We start from the raw sequence: 17,786 nt of genomic DNA on the forward strand, positions 1-17,786 counted from the left end.
GAGCGTTGGTTCCACCAAGCTGTTTCCAGCGGAAGGGATGGCTGATGACTGTCTACGTGAGACAAATGCATCAGGGGAGTCAGTGCCTGGAAATCAGGGTGGGCCAACACTTGAAGATTTCAGTTTCTGGCTTTAACAAAGAAGATTTTGATCTCCCATTTACACTGTGGCCATCCTAAGTTATTGTCTGAAGTCGGGGCAGAGCTCAGAAATGCTGAATTGCATCCTGATAGCCCTGCAAGCTCAGCTCATCCTTGCTGTTCTGATCAAGGCATGATCAGCCAACGCTTAAGCATCCCATTATTTTGTAGGGATGCTGGTTGTTTGCAAAATAACTCATGTAGAGTCAGTCAGTAAAACTGAAATTTTGAAAATCAGTGGGTAAAGAAAGTCTTTGTCATCCAAAATGAAACTTTCCCCTCTCTGGAAAGGGACTATTTTGTGATATCTTTGCCATTTGGGGGGCAAAAAAAAAGCAAAGCAAGTTTTCCTTCCTCTGTGAACTGACCTTTCTGTAATGGACTTGCAGTTATCCAACGTGTCTGAAATGTATTAACTAATGAGAGGAGCCTCAGTCCCGGTGTGTAATTTCACAGCATCGCAGCATAGCCACTTAAAGCAAAGTTTTCCGTTTCCTTGATACACCTCTTGTTTGTATTACTTTTAATTATGTTCTGTATTTATCTGACCTATTTGAACAGGATCCAGAGCTGGTACGGAACATCTGTCGCTGGGTGAGACAAGCTGTTCAGATTCCTTTCTTTGCCAAGCTGACCCCAAATGTCACTGATATTGTGAACATTGCGCTGGCTGCGCAGGAAGGTAACGAACCCCAGTGCACAAGCTATGCAGATGTACTCATTTGCTGGACGGGATGAGATAGGGGAGCCGCTAGAACAACAACAGAATAACAACAGAAACTAATATGGAAAGAGTTTATTTCATGTATTTGAAATGAGCACAGCAGTCAAGGCTTGCCAGTTTGTCCATGTTTCTAGAGCAGAGCAATATGTGAAGAGAACTATATTAGACTGTTTTAATGATCAATGATATCTGTGTCTGCTGTTTATGCGCTTAACACACCACTGTAAATCCCTCTGTTCCTCCAGTTGGTAGTGAAAATGTTCTGTGTGTCCTGAGAAGACACCGTTTGAAGATTTATTTATTTGTTCTGTCCGTTTGTTTTTCCTCAGAGCTTGAAGTACAACATGTCAGGAAATTACGTTTGCAAGTGGATGTATTCGTGCACCACTTAGAGCCATGGTCATCATTTCTCTGTGGCACTGTTGGTTTCACCTTGCTCCTCACAAACTTGGAGGGGGTGAACCCTGTGCTGGAGCACCTCCGGGTGCGAATAACCACTGCAGCTGAAGGGTAGAGATCTGCCTGCCAGCCCCTATGTTTCCCACGTGCTGTCTTACAGCCCTTACAGCTATTTCAACCACAGCCTGCTTTGCAGCTGGTGTTAAATTTATCAGTCCAGGACTGGTCTTCAGGGCCCTTCAGTGCATCTCCTTGCAGTTTGTTGCTTTCTGTCTTCAGCTGTTTATTTGATTTCCTGGTTATTTTCCCCAGTTTCATTGTTTTTCCTGTTGTATTTTTTTCCTCCCTTATCCTTATACACGTGGTTTAATAACCAGTGACTGACCTTTTGCTTCGCAGGTGGCGCAGATGGTGTTACAGCTACCAACACTGTGTCAGGACTGATGGGACTGAAAGCAGACAGCACACCTTGGCCAGCAGTTGGGAGACGACTGAGGACCACATATGGTGGCATGTCAGGTAGGTGTTGCCCTTTTTGATACATAGTTCTTCCTTGGAGGCTTTCAAAACATTGGGAGGTCCTTGTAGTGGGCTAGAATATCATGTCTGCAGTCACATCGAGTCCTTAAAGCTCACTGCTGGTCAATGTTTCTAATAGTCATGACAGATGGAACAGATTAAGTGTGAAGGCTCTTGGGTTGCCCTTTCCTTAATGGTAAAGCGCTGCATCAGAATACTGTGATAGGGTCACTGGAGAGGGAAGGAAATCTCTTCTCTCCTGACCCTCACTTTTCCTCAAATTTTTCATTCTGTCACAATTGTCAGGCCCCACATTAGAGCGAGGCTAATGAAAGGGCATCGCAGGGGGAAATATCAACAATCCAAATGCAGTATATGTTTCGGAGCCTGAACTCCAGCCTTCCTCCCTCCTTCCCACGGAGCGCACCTCTTCCAAGGAGGTTATTTCCTACTCTTCCCTCCCTGGTAAAAATGATAGACTGTATTAGGTGAATATGTGCATATTTTTGTAGTCTAGTCTTTGAGATATACAAGAATGTCTTGTGCAGGACATATTTCCCAGCCTTACTTCACAGTTTCATTTTAAAGCAAGCAGCAAAACTTTTACACTCCAGTTCAGTGCTTGTGCACACTAATGTATTAATCTATTGACCCTGTGCACTCAGTTGCTGTGACAACGTGAACTTGGCCCTGCAAAGACAATGCTGTGAGCTTCTTGACTTTACTCGTATGGAGATTGGTGTCCTTGGTGATAGAGGTAGCAGTAAATACACATAACAGAAGTAACAGCATCATCCTGATGGAGTCAAACGCTGTTTTACTGGACCCACCTCCTGCCTCACCCCGAAAATGTGATCAGAGGGGACCAGAGAGGCAAAAGCTGCTCTATTTTATGTGACGGGTGTTCTCCTTAGACAACTGTAAGAAACATAACAAAAGATAACTTTTAAACAAACTTTAATTCAGACGAGCCTATTTGGTGGAAAATTGCCTTATTGCCTTAGATAACTACATGGAATTGGGAATTTTTGTATAGAACGCTGAAAAGTGAGGAATAGATAACAATCAGAAAAAAATCGTTACGCCTGCTGCATAATGATTATTTCACAGTGACAGTCCAATAAGATGTTATATTTTAATATTATGCAAAATGGGAGGAAGAGGGGAACAAGAAGAGAACAGCTACAGCCCATTTCAATTTCTCTAGCCTGCCATGTTGACAGGAAAAGAATAAAGGAGGTCACAGTGGGTGCTGTGCATTAAAAATTAATAAAAGAACTATTGCAGTAGTATTTTATATAAGTAACACCACTCACATTTTCTCATTTAAGTTGCAATTTCTGAATATTCCTTCCTACCATAAGTCTGTCTAATAAAATCTATAAAATGACTGCATTATGAAAAGTGTGTCTCTTATGTCACAAATTTGAAACACGTATGTAGCGTAAATTACAGCGGCACCTGGATGCTCAGCTACAAGGGAGAATGTACCAGCATTTCTGTAGCTTATGATTCTGTTATAAGTAGGACCTGAGGAAAAGTTTATTCTTTATTTATATATATATATGTGTGTGTGTAAGTATAAAAATGTGGGGTTTTTTCCCCCTGCAGTTTTACACGAGACAGAAAATGTCACTTTAGGATGCACCATTACCTGTGACGCAAATCTGGTTGGTTGAAAAAACGTGCAAACAACTGGAAATGCTGTCGATTTGTTATGTTTTGAAAGAGCATATTATTACAGACAGATACATAAAGGTTTCTCGCTGATAATTGGCGTCACTGAGTCCCAACCCCACAACCCGTCGTGCAAAAGCAAGCCGCAGAGCCAATAAAGCCAATAAACTGCAACACATTGCAATACTTTCTGCTCAGCCATCAGGGCATGGCAGTGTACAAGTTTACGAAAGCAGGGAAGCAGTTTTAAATCAAGAGAGTTAGCATGCTTACAAGGAAACAAAAAAAAAGGGGGAGAGTGTGTTGTCTTGTCAGAACAAGGGGCATGGTGGCCGTACTTCTGAGGTCTGTTCCCGGCCGTGCCAGGGCTGAGCCCCGTAGCCTGCAGCCAGACACTTGACCTTTCCGTGCTGTATTTCTGCTGTCTGTGAAATGGCAGTAACATGGCCACTTACACGCCTACAGGCTTGTTGGGAAGTGCTCCGTGGTCCTGGCATCAAAGTCGCCTCGTGGTGTAAAGCATTGGTTCTGTTTTCGTGTGCTTAAGCCTCTTGTTCTATTTTGTTGTCTGATAAGAGTCGGTAAGTTTTTGACATTTTGTTCAAATAATTCCTCTCAAGAGAGAATTCCTTTTTTAAGTGAAAGTCAACGTTATTATAGAAGCAGTAAGTCTGGTCCCTTTTCCACGTGTGTTACCAGGAGCAGCTGGTTTGTCATGTTCTCTAGTGCACAAAACTAGAGCAGATGCAGTGCAGAGCCAAGCTCTGTCTCCCTGCCTGGATTTTTTCCAGTTGCACAGATTTTAGTTCTTTTCTGGACTCAGAGTGATGCTCATTTGGCAGAAGAGGTACAGGAGTTATGGCAGCAGCCTCTGTCCCACAGGGTGCAGTGATTGTGCTGCATTGACTGTGGTGGGATGGGAGCTGCCCCCAGCCCTGTAGAGGCCTCAGCACAGAGTCCCCTCAGTCAGTGCTAGTGAGCTCTGAAACGTGCCTGGGCTCAAAGCTGGTGGCCCTTAGCATCACCCTTAGCTGATGAGGAATTGGGAAACGCTCTCAATGGAGTATTTCTGGAGTGCTGGATTAAACTAGATTTTACATCCACCCAGACTTGTTTATCTTTTTTCCCCTTCTCTTTCTAAACCACAGGAACCTCCAGTAGCATTGCCTGCTAGTAGGAGCTATTTAGTCTAAAAGGGTGCTTTTGCTTCAGAAAGTGAAAAGCAGAAGATGATGTGCTTAGAGTCCACCCCTACAAGCAGGAGCATGTTCCTCCCCTGATGCCATGTACAGAGACCTGCCCTGTCCTCTGCACTCTTGCATTTGCATCCACTCCCCTGATGCTGAAGGAGCCCTGTACCTTGGCAGAGGGCTGCAGCATCACAGGAGGAGGCCAGCAGACAGCTGGAGGTAAGCCACTGCGGCTCAGAACACAGAAGCACTTTGTGCCCCAGAAAAAGGCTGCCAGGCAGTCCCTGTCTCTGCTTGCCCAAAACTTGGATCTGGTGCTCTCCCATCCAGGCAGGACCTGAAGGGAAGAAGGAGCATGATGATGCCCGGTGGGGCTGGCAGCATGGCCGGGGAAGCTCTGTGGCTCAGTGGCAGGGACTGCATCACCTTGCAAGGAAATTTTCTCTTAAAGGACACCTGTTCTTTAACGTTCCATAAATTCACTAAGTCCACACATTTCTTAACGCAGTGCAGGCTGCCTTCTCCAGGTGAGTGCAAACTCACGCGCTGAGTTCAATGAAGGTTTCTGTCAAAGAGCAAATAATGGAAGTTTGTTAATGGCCTGCCCTGGCAGCAGCCTGACATTTTGACTTACAGTCTTCCCTGTCAGCCAGTGTTCAAAAATGTGCTCCTGCATGGCCATGTATTGAAGAAACGTTTTCCGTAGACAGCTTGCTCTTGGCCTCCTCCTCCCTCAGCTGCTTCACGCAGAAGCAGCTGTGTGCAAGGGGATTGTCATTTTCCAGAAAAGAGAGACATTGGAAAGGGAATTTCTCTTTAATTCCTTTTAAATTACTAAATTATGAGTAGTTTCCTATGGTTTGTGTAACAGACATAAAAATAACAATGGAAAACATTATTAATATCATTGCCAGATCCTGAGTTGTTTTGGGAACAGACTTATGTCTCTGTTCTTTTAAAACAAGTTAAAGAAATTCAAAATAGGAGAGACTTAATGAGATTACTTTAAAAGCCCTGTTTAGCTTTGAATTGTCACAGTCAATGTTTTCTTCCCAGACAGTGCTTGGACAGTGACCTTCCCGTTTTGGTCTAATTTGATCAGCTGAAAATTGCTAAGCTGTGAGAGATATTGCTGCTGCCTCCTTCCTTCCCTCCTGTTTGTTGGGTGGTTTTGACAGGGAAGGATCCCAGTATCCCAGTTGGATGTTTGACCACTAGACTGTAGGATTAGTCTCTCTCTCTTCTCTTCTTCCCTGCAAATATTGAGTTATTAATACAAAGCAAAACAGCTCTCATGGGATACACGTGGGTACCAGCACAGCCTCTGCCCTGTACCCAGCCTGGTTTGGGAGAGCCAGCCTGAGGCTCAGCTGGGTCCCCTGGATTCCAGGTTTACTTTCTGGCTACTGAGTGCTGGAAAACCTCTCAGGTTTTTTCTTCACCTTCTGCCTCTCTCCCAGCACCAAAAGATATTTGCAGGAAAAATTTCACTTTGGTTTTGACAAATTATTTTCTGAAGAAAATTCGTCTCTAACTGGCACCATGGAGCCTCAGCTGGGCCCAAGGGCTCTGGTAGCCCCACGGATTTGTGCAGCTCTGTTGTATGGGAGGACTTTGTGCTTAGAAGATCCCAGCCTGCACTCATTTATCTAAGTTTGCAGGAACAGCCCCTTACTACAAAAAGTGAAAATGTCATAACGAAGCCTCCAAAGTATGGTTAAGGAAATAAGACCTTGTGATGAAAGGAAAACACTAAAATTGAGACATGGATTCCCAAACTGTTTGCAGGATTAGGGACCTAGTTTGATTTCCATTAAGGAGCTTTTCCAATTGATCCATTGGTATTTCAGGTTTGAGAATGCAGAATACATGAGGTTTTACCCTGAATTCTTCCTGTGCAAGTGCAGTGCAGAGTATTTGTTTGTTAAAAAGAGGCTAATGCTGCTCTTTTTTTTAATGCTTGCAAAGAATAATGACCTCTGGTGCTGAAAGAGATGTTTTAGTCTGGATAAATATCAATTATTTTGACAAATGTGTGTTTTGCAGATAGCAGAATAAGATGCCAGGTTTCCCAGAGAAATCTTAATGTGTTGTCAGCAGTTGCATCCTTCTCAAAGATTTCTTTCCTTTAAATGTGTTTAAAATTTCTTTTTCAAAACAAAGTTTTTTCATGAGCTTTCACACTGTGCTTCCATATTCCAGATGTGTTTTATACAGCGCAGCACATTGCGGCACAATAGGATATCTATTGCAGGCAAAGCAGAGCAGAGCTTCTGTTTGAATTTCCATGGGTTTTTTGTTCTTTGTCATCTGTTTGTTTCTTTGTTTTTGTCTGGAAGCCAGATCCTTAGGGGATAAATTTATAAAGCCATACACTGGACTTAGCAAAGAACTTAGGTTAAAAGCAAATCTCTCTGCAGTGTACTCACTGTGTACCCTTTTAATGCTCTGAGGCAAAAATACTGCAGTATTTTACAGTAGCAGCTGAAACACCTCATGCCTGTGTGCTGTCAGTTATTACATTCTGTAGTGTTTTGGCATAATCTGCACAGATATGTGGTAGAGCGTGTTCCAGTACGTACATTTGTATGTTTTCCAGAACATGGGAGGTTCTGAAAGTTGCGTGTTACAACTTGATAGGTGACCACAAGGGATGTCAGAAGGAGTGTACCTGAGCAGCAGCTTCAGTCATTAGCTGTGGGGATGTACAGTGCTTGGGAACCTGCAGAGGCAGTGAATTTTAGTTATTTTTGAAGTAAGTTAGTGGAGCTGTCTGATTTTACAAAAAAACCCTCAGTCAGACAGCAATAGCAGCATTTTAGGGAGTGCTTAGCAGGTGTTATTTCATGAAATTAAAATGTATACATCATACAAGTAATTGGCATTATTAATAGGGGCATAGATTCTAATCTGAAATGTACAAATCACACTGAAAGAGGGAAAGTTGAAGTTATTTTTATAAGAACTGTCTTTTAATTTTATGACACATCATTTAAAGAAAAGTAGGGGGGGAACAAGCCCACCAAGAGCATTGACTCTCCTAATCTAAGTTCTCTTTAGTGACTGAGCAGAGTGGGTTTTGATCACTAGATATGAATGAAAGTCGCTGCAAACAAAAAAAACCGTCTGCAGGCATAGGCAGTTCTGTTTAGTGTCAATATTTACAGGGAGTTAGAGACTATTCACATTAACATATATTTACAAAACAGTGTGGCTAGGAGTAAAACACAAATATATGCCACAGTACAGTTTTAATTTTGTTTTATTATTTCTGTTAAAGGTAGCTCAGCCATTAAAAGCCCTTATTTGCATATATTATGTCAGGATTCACGGAGAGTCCTGTTTTCTGTCGTGTCCTTGCAGCAGCCTGATTTCTCTTAGTGTTCTGCCATCACTGGTCTGTGCAGGAGAGATCAGAGCCCTAATAATAGATTTTTGACAGGGAGCTCGCCTGCTACCTGCCCTACACAAATCCTCACTGTTCATGTTTGCTTCATGGCAACAAAGAAGACAGAAGGAAAATGCCAAGTGCTGAGTTTGAGGTACAGCCCTGCCGTAGCTTGACATTTCAGCAGAATAGCAGTTTATGAGATGCATAATTTTTCATCTGGGACTCAGCTGCCATTTTCATAGAAGCTTGCAGCTCATCGACTGACTGGAAGTAGGGCAAAGGTTTACAGCATAGATCAAGGTCTACATACTTCCCATAGCTATTTAAAAATAAGTATTATTCTCCAGATAAGGTCAAAGAACTATGCATATTTTTTCCACTTTTAATATTTTTCAGCCAATTTCTTTCCCACAAAGAGAAGCCTTTACACTTTTAGCACGGGCAGCGTTTGTAGTTGATTAAAAAAATGATCATAATTGATTTGATTCACCAACAGATTAAACGAGTCCTGGAGAAAAAAAACCCCAACGAAGCACGAGTCTTTTACACACAGCTTTTGAACAAAGCTGTATTTTCTCCTCCTCTTACTTTGGAAAAAGCTCGTTCCAAGCTTGAAATGAATGATAAGTCTTTACTCTTGAACCGTAATGGGTTTGTGCTTTATTATTGTTATGGATTGAATTTAAGTTTTCACATTCGTGCACATGTACTTGGGAAACAAATGCAATGTAGGTACATGTAAGTGAGTGTTTAATTTAGGATTACACATCTCTGTGAGCTTCAGTAACAGTTCACCGTGTCACAGCCTCATATAGAACAATGGTACAGTACATTGGATTAATTAAAGAAGCCTTGCAGAGAACTGAATTCTCAGTATGTCAAGATTTCAATTTTATGTTAAATATTTTCTAAAGGCCAGACCCTTAAATCTCAGGGGCTGTACCAAGCAGTGAGCTGTGAATTTAACCATAGGCTAACTGCTAATGATAAGGAAAAGAGTCCAAGTTGAGGCAGCTGTAATACAGTCATTGGATTAGGCTATCAATCACTCGGTTCCCTGAGGAACAGGCAAAGACGACAAAACAGTGAAAAGGGAAATTAGGAAGGGAGGGCATGACTGGAATGAGATTCTTCACCAAATGTATCTGTTAGTTGGCTGAATCCCCCAAGCATCAGACAGAAATGTCCAGCATTGCTCTCAGACTAAAAGCCGAGTATTTGTTCCAAACTCCCAGAAAAACCATGGAGTTGTCGTTAACTCTTGCTGGTCTGTGCAGGGTTTTAGACATCCAGTCGGAAGCATTCTCCTGCTTTAACAGCCTGTCATTAGATTAATCACAAAACTACTGTGGTTGATGGGTCTGGATGTACTGTTTACGTCAAAGCTCATATAGAGTATGGCCAGTTGAAATAATTCATTTCCCACATGAGTGGGGATTTTTAATAAACAGGGAGCTGTTCAGCTGCCTTGCTGGTGGCTGCCAAAGGAGAGTGGTGGAAGGGAATGCGGATAAAATCATAAACTCTGCTCAGATGGTATGTGGTAAAAAGGAGAGAAAATGATTGTGGCCTAGCTTGCCCAAGCACAGGTGAAAGAACGTGTGGGTGCAGGTGGATAAAGTGGGAAGCGGGTTCATGTTTGGTACGGATTAACACGATTGAGTAAAGAGTGCTCTTGTAGTCAGCAACTTGGAGACAAGGTCTGATTAACAGAGAATGGAAATGAACAGAGGAAGTAAAAGAGATGACAAAGCGTTTTAGAGCAGGCTGGTGGAGCAGGAACTTGTATTTAAACTTGGTTTCAGTAATGGGTAGAGTTGAATGTACCACGTGCAAACTATGACCTCGTGAGGAGGTGTAAGTCAGGAAGAGGAAATTTCTCCTTCCAGTAACATCAGCAAGGTTGGACTCATTGGTGGTGTCTTTGTCTTTACGAGTTGACTGTGTTCCTGTGTCTGTCACATCTAGAGGAGAACGTGTCCCTTCCTCTTGGGATCACCTCTTCCAATTTTATGCAAACTCTCGCCAAGAAAAAATTCCCAGAGTAGTTTCGTGTCGTGTCCTTTGGAGATTATTGTGTTGAAAATGGATGTATTTCGATCATAAAAAAACTTAGTACAATTCATTTTAGAAGTCGTTTAAATATAACTGCTTTAAGTATCTTATGAATTATGTATTTGAAAAATACTTGGCATTTAAGTACTTTTCAGTTTATTCTAAGACGGGAATTAAGATACTACCAAGGATTTCAAATAGACATTAATTAGAACAATAAAAATTGAGAGAAGCCCTGGTGAAGTCTTCTGCTAGATTGGTTTTCCATTAAGTCTCAGCAGCTCCCTCAATGTCATCCTGCTCACTTTTCTCCCCAGATAATCACAATGAAGTCAAATATCTTTTAACTTCCAAGTGCAGCTTGAACAAGGACTAGAGGCTGTGGTGGCAGGCAGTGTAACTCCTCCAGCCTTCCAAACAACAGAAAGGCTGCTGCTCACTGCAGAAGCGTGCCTGAACTGTGAGAGCTGTGTGCCTTATTTTATCCCTGCTGTGGCTCAGGGACTGGTCAGAAGGGTCACTCTGGCTCCAGCAATTGCACAAGTTAGAGCTGGGCTGAGCTTTGTACTCCCAGTGTGGTGGGCAGTGCAGAAGTACATTTTGTACAGAAGCAGTAATTCTGTGTGGTTAAGGATATGGTCACGGGCTGGAGCACAAAGAAGGTAATTTCAGGTTGTGGTGTTCAAGTTGTCCTGGAGGTCTGCAAAGCTTTGTTGCATTGTACGTGCATGATGGATTCAAAGTTGAATACAGGTTATGAGAGTTTAGGGAGCTTCAATATAGGAGGTAGAGGAAAGACTTGACAAAGAAATAGGGTTCAGATTCACTCGAACACGTCGTTGTTACAACGTCCCTGCTGTTGATGGTGCATGGCCCATAATTATCTTTTCTGCTGACTTGCTGCTTCCTACCTGAATCAACAGCAGGGTTTGTGATACAGGTGGCACTTGAGAGTGATCAATGAGGACACTGTCTTCTGTGGAAATTATGAACTGTATCTGTCACTCACAGAGCAGAAGTTCTAATTGTAATTCCCCGTAAAAAAAACCCACAAGAATCTGGCAGAGTTTGTAAACAATCCTGATTAACAATTGTATCAGCAGAGGTTAAAGCCCCTGAGTACTGACCTGGGGTGTCTTAAGCATGTTCATTTTTTTCCCATATCTTACCTTGCATATTGATTCAGTGTAGTCACCAAGTGGCACGTACTGGTTGTAGAGCCCATCTATATTCAGTGGAGGACATATGCTCATCTTACCTGGAGAATAGAAACGGGTTTAAAAACACATTTGTTTAAAAAAAAAGGCAGAATTTAAAATACAGTATATTTAACTGGATGGCCAGGCCCTGAGAGTGGTGGTGAATGCAGTGAAATCCAGTTGTTGGCCAGTGTGTTCCCCAGGGCTCAGTGATATGGCCTGATGTGTTTAACATCTTCACCAATGATCTGGATGAGGAATTGAGCGCACCTTCAGTCAGTCTGCAGGTGACACCAAGCTGGGTATGCGTGTAGATCTGCCTGAGGGCAGGAAGGCTATTCAGAGGTTTCTGGCCAGGCTGGAGCTAGAGGCTGAGGGCAGTGGGATGAGGTTTAACAAGGCCAAGGGCTGGGTCCTGCACTTGGGCCACAACAACCTCAGGCAACACTAACAAGGGCAGTACTGCTGCTGGCAATACACCTCAGCTTGCTGCCTCCTCCCCCTGCCTTAGTAGCTTGGGCAGTCTCGGTGCTGTAGGCATCTCTGGGAGGCTGGGGCTCCCACCTCCAAACACTGCATTGATGTGCTTTAGAAATGTGTCAGGAAGCGGCTTGAAGAGAAGGTTTCACAGTTACATGAAGCTGTGCTTGCTCAGGTTAATCCAGTTGCAGGATACTCTGACAATCAGATATGGGGGTTTAGGGAAAAAAAAAGGAAGAAAAATAAATAATCCTTGGTTCAACTTTAAACCTAGGGCAAGGTTTTACATCCAGCAGCACCCAGAGGACATGCTAACGTGGTTGTTGCTGGTGCTGTCCTGCTTGTGTACAGGAGCAGCCTTTGAAAGTTCAACCACTGTGATTTATGTTGAACTCACCCCAGTGAATACATCTTCATGCACCCAAATCCTGCTAACATTCTGTGTTTTTTAGTGTCCTGCTTGAATGACAAATAAATCCTAATGCCAGCTTCACACATAAAATACAGATCACAAAATGCAGCAGATTTGTTTAACTGGGTAGATCCTGGGTCCGTGTTTTACTGGGCATTACATCATCCCTGGTGAGTTATGGCCAGAAGCATTTATTACACAACCATCAATAACAACCATCAGGACATATTTCTTTTTCTACCTTTCAAAAGGATGTAACTAACATATAGTAGCCAGCTAAGAGATCTGCATTTCAATGTGCTTTTTCATGCGAGCACACCACTGTGTAGAATGAGCTATGCAGATACATATCCTCACACCCAGGATATACAAACCCATGCTACAAAATATTCCAGACTACCTGCTGTAGCAATTCTGGTTTCCAATTGATGATCAATTTGCCCTTTCTGTGTTGCCAGGTAATTGCAAATGCCTTCCCTGTTAACATGCACTGTCCAACTATCTTTGCTAAGGCCTGTTTAAATCCCCAAAGGCACTCATAGTCGGGCACTGAGCCGCCAGTATTTGGGTTGAGAGCTGAGTGAGGACTGCTGAGCACAGTGTCCCACTGCTTCAGGACAAGAAATCCATTATGCAGCGGTGGCAGATCTATAGAGAGGATATTGTTGATGACATGAGATCTGTCCATAAAATGTGTGATGGCATGCCTGACTCAGCACTGAGGTAAGGATGATGCTGGAAAGAACTTTGTTGCAGGCAACTCAAAACGAGGAGAAAGCTGTGGGGTTTTCTTGCAAGCAGGTGTGCAGATGAGGACGTGGTTAGCTGTGTTAGGGTTGTGTCTGGCCGTTTATATATGTTTCATGGCCCTATTGAGTGACCTATTGGTTTTTAAAGGAATGTATGCTCACTCCAGTCCACGATTGGGCTGAGCTGAGCTTATCTTACTCCCTTGTCAGCTGTCGCTATGCTTACACTGTTAATGCCATGTCAGCTGCCTGCCTATTGAATACACCGGCTTTGACAGTATTTTCACCAGTTTTTGGATATATGACCACTCAAGAGATTTTAGCAGGGAGTACTCAGAGAAATCTTCTCATTCTAGGCCCTGATAAGTTCTATGCATCAGGAGCGCTTGCCAAGGGTGCTCCTTGCCAGGCAGAGAAGGCAGGCAGTAGTGGTGATCTCTTCTGCTTAAGCTGGAACTGCATTGCCTTCCTGAGTTGCCAGTGCTCCCAGGACGGCTCTCAGACACAGAGCCAGGTTCTCCCCAGAGACGCCAAGGACTTGCTAAGATGGAGCTGTTGGTTGGCACTGGCTATGGGAGATCTGATGGGCAACTGTGAGCACACCGAGTGTGCCAACCGAGCACAGCTGAGGCTCGTGCCACCAAACTTCACGTGCTTCACTAGGGGACTGTTAAGCTTCTGCCTGGTGTCTGTGAGGAGAGGGGCATTTTCAGAGGGGGTCCCTTTCTCACTCCATTCACTGCATCAGAAACCTGAGGTTAGTTTATCCTCACTTTGGGCACGTCTGTGCAATGCCCAGGATAGTGTGTGCCTACATTCTGTGTGAAATCCCAGTGCTCAGGCAAGTAAGTGATTCAGGTTTTTTTTCTGGTGCAGTTTAAATTTCTTTTTGAGAACACAGATGTATTTTATTTTTAACCCAGTCCCTTTTCTAATCTGACACCACAGGAGAAGCTGATATTTGTATGCTTGTCATTAAGATATCTTCCAATCAGTTAATGTAAAGCATCTGGTGTTTTTCTGTATTTTAACAAGCCCTGATAGCAGCACTGCAATCCCGTAGCGCTTTCTCATACTCCTGTTGCAGTAGGTATGTGGCACACATCTTCTGGTTTGAACGGCCCACAACAAATTTCAGCACTGTAATCTCGGCGTTAGGAAAAGGATCACAGCAGCTGCTGCAGTATTTTGTGTTTAGGCTAGTTTTTGTAAAGACTCGTGACATGCTCCTTGGGAGCTAAATATTGACAAGCATGCTCTGGCAAGCAAGATCGAGCTTGGTGAGTTAACTCGAGTCTCTGCATTGACATTGTAACCAAAGGCTGGAAACCACTATCGTACACCATTTATTTTGGGTTTATAGGCGGTACTGTCCACTTGAGTGGGGGATTTCTACTGTATTTTTAATGCTGTGGATTCATATTTGCTTTGGGACCACAATACATGCAAGGTTGCTTGGTACATCTGTGTTTGGTGGCATCTTCAGTAATGTCTTGTGTATAGAATCACAAATGACAGCACAAAACCTTCGTGACTTCAGACCTTCAAAATAGAAATAAACATTGAGTGTACAATACTTTTTCCCTTTTATACTGCAGTATAGGCCGTGTCCTGAAACTGTGAGTCTGTGAATGCTGTTGATCAAAAGCGAAGCTTGGACAAGCATTCCTTATGGGATATAATTTAGGAGATTAATTTTTATTTGTGTTCTGTAAGTAAAATAAAAAATCCACTTTTTTCCTCATTGTAAGAGCACCATGTTTGTAATGCTTGTAGTTTACTTTTTGAATTTCTGAATAAAGAACTTAAGCCTATTTGGGCTCCTAGTAAATTTGGCATATACACTAAATTGATTACCAGATGCATTGTGCAGCATATGGCATTGTAGGGTCTTTGTGTGCTTCATAGTATTTTCTTAAATTACCAGCATTTGTTTTGATTCCAAAAATGCACTTGTCTCAGCTCTCTAGTGCTTTGGACTTAAATGCTGTCTTTTCAGTGCTGAACAGATGTGTTAGAGTTTCACATGGAACATTTATGCCTTTGTGAGCCTTCCTCTTTGAGCTCTCCACACACTGCATTATGTCAGTGATGGCTCATGCAAATGGGTTCTCTTCGTTTTCATTTGTACGTTGATTGCTTAAAATAACCTTCAAAATTCCTGATATTTGTGCATGACCGAGAAGAAGGGGGAAGCAACCCATGTCTGCCCAAAGGCACTGCCCCAGAATGAATCCACTCCTTCAGATAGGCTTCAGTTCAGATCAGGGGAAAACAGGAAGGAGAAGGTGATTTGTTTGTGGGTGACAGCAACAGTCAGCAGTCCTGTTTGCTCTGCAGAGAGCCATATTCCCGTGCTTGGGGCTCTGGTTTGAATGGGCGTAAAAACTAACCCATGGAAATGCACAGAATAAGGTGCCCAGGACATTAGTTGCAATTTACTTCTAAGAGGAGACTGCTGGAGTTAATTTACAAAGCACACTTCTAAAAAGGCATCCTTTAAATTGCCAGCAGTTTGAGAGAAAAGCACAATATGCCATCCTGGGACACGTGACAAGGGATTTGTGGTGGGGAGGGGTGGCTGCTGCCTCTCCTGCTCAGGTGGAAATGCTCTCTTCACACACAGATTTCTAGGCCTCCCCTTGCACCTCTTCTCTTCTATAAGATAAGGCTACGACACCGTGGTACAGCATTTGGATGTCCTCTCCTAGAAAGCGCTGCCTGCGTGCCCAATTTGAGCAGCAGCACTGTGTGTCCTCATCAGTATTTTAAGATCAACAAAGGCTTTGTGGGCCCCTAGCTCTCTGTTAATTTGCCTTTACTTTGATCACTGAAGACCAGTGGATACAGTTTAGGAGTTGTTTTGCTGCCGTTTTTCTTCAGTAGAAGCCGAGGGGATGAGTAAGTACATAAATTTAGTCCCTTACTCACCCTCTGAGCTGCCCTCGTTGGATAACAATTAAAATGATCTGACAGAGCAATGCACTAAATTCCCTCACATCCCCTCATGTTGCTCTGAATGCATCAAACAAATGAGTGTTTAGGCCTATTAATGCTGTTATTTTTTATTAATGCAGAGAGCAGAGTTATGATGCAGGTGTATAATTTCATCTTGAAATCAGCATTGAGTTGTGTGGCTGGTCACAAGCAGGAATGGTATAACCATGTTTTAATTGCCAACCCTCGATAATACATCCAGAGCTGGTAGAGGCCTCTGCAAACGGGGTTTGTGCTTCCTTTATGCCACAAATAGTTTTCACAGCATGGACATGCCGTTACTTTGCTTTCCATTAAGGCAAACTTAACTCTTCCAGTTGCTCTACACTCTCAGCTAAAGAAATGGAGTGAAACTTCCAGTAATTGTGAACTATTAAAAAGAAGGGATGGAAGAAAAAGCCTTTCTTTAAAGTGGTCATCCAGGAGCAGCCAAGGTATCATCACCTCTCTGTTGGAGTTGGGGAGGTCCTTTTCTTTTATGGAGAACTAAGTATTGTCATGTAAATTTCGTTACAAAAATACCAACGTGTGAGGAAGTAAATATTTAGAAAGTGCTGTATCTGTTTATCAAACCCTCATCACAAGGAAGGGTTCTTGTGTAGGGAGTGCTGTTCTTCTGTCATACAGGGCTTTAATGTCTACAGGAGTGATTAGCCAAATATTTCCACTATTGCTGTTTTGTGAGCACCTGCCATCCTTGGAGCTGACGTTTTGGAATCAAGCACATTTATTACATGTTGCCAGCTTTTGAGGACCAATCTTATAACCCACAGTGCCTTCAGAGGGGTGGTGATACCTCCCCTTTCCAGAACTAATCACATCTGCAGACAGTGAAAAGGTGAAAACACGTCTTTTGTCTGGAGAACTTTCATTGTGTTCTGCTACAAAACGCCTGTAGTGTTTTGTCTGCTAAAGGTGACACTGGGGGAAGATAACTTTACAGGAGGAGAGGTGTTTGAGTGGAAGTAACTAACACTGTACAGTGGCTTGGCTTGAGGCAGTGAATGTATTTGTGGGCTGATGAAACTCTGGTCTTGGTTTTTCATTGTCTAGGTGTAAACAGTCATCTGACAGGGTGTTTTGGTTGCAAAGTCTTCACTAACTTTTCATCAGTTTAATTTGTGAGTTTCTGCTCTGTCCAGACCAGCACAGAGACCTGTAACTCCAGAGCAGAAAATGTACAAGAAAAAGAAAAGCGAACCCCTGCCAAGTGTTTATCTTCTTAAGGCCACCCTGGCCTAGGCAATCTAACCACGCTTTAAGAGTGTGTCAAAGGAGGAAGGCTGTAGGAAAGCATTGCAGGAAAGTTAGCAGTAAATATTGCTCTGAGGAGACTCATAGTCTGTGGAGGTTTTGATTTAAATGTCTTCATCCTCATCCTACCTCTGTCCCTTAGAGACTGATTTGTAAAGGCATAGTGTCCTCCAAGTAATTCAGTGGGAACTACCACAGAATGAGAGCTTCTTGTGCTTTCCTCCCAAAAGAAGTCAGAGGAGGAAGCTGATGCTAGTTTAACGCTGGTATATAACATCATGTCCGAGCTCAGCTTGTAGGAGCAAGTTCAGATGTTGACACTAACCTAAATGCACCAACATGAAGATCCTAATTAATGTATTTGTGCTTTAGAGACCATCTAAAGTTGGAAAGCTTCTGCTGCACTATTCCTTCATGTTCTGTATTAAGAATAAATAAAGCAAGTCTTGGGAGCTGAAGAATCCTCCCATTAAATTATTTTCAGCAGGATAGTGCAAGAACCCCAGTGTTCTCTCCTAACTGCTAATCTGATCACCAGATTGTAACTGATCATGCAGAAATCACATCCCTTTCAGCCTTCAGTACGGACATCTCTCGTTT

General features: G+C 42.9%; 1 protein-coding gene across 1 annotated transcript in view; it reads left to right on the forward strand.

Moving 5' to 3' along the window:
- DPYD (dihydropyrimidine dehydrogenase) overlaps positions 1-17,786 on the forward strand; it is a 320,182-nt gene that overhangs the window by 232,802 nt on the left and 69,594 nt on the right. Inside the window, exons 17-18 of the mRNA XM_062003807.1 lie at positions 702-822; positions 1,663-1,782. Coding sequence (XP_061859791.1) covers positions 702-822; positions 1,663-1,782 — 241 coding nt within the window. The remainder of the gene's footprint in view (positions 1-701; positions 823-1,662; positions 1,783-17,786) is intronic.

This window comes from Colius striatus, chromosome 10 (genome assembly GCF_028858725.1).
Source record: "Colius striatus isolate bColStr4 chromosome 10, bColStr4.1.hap1, whole genome shotgun sequence".
Classification (NCBI taxonomy): Eukaryota; Metazoa; Chordata; class Aves; order Coliiformes; family Coliidae; genus Colius; species Colius striatus.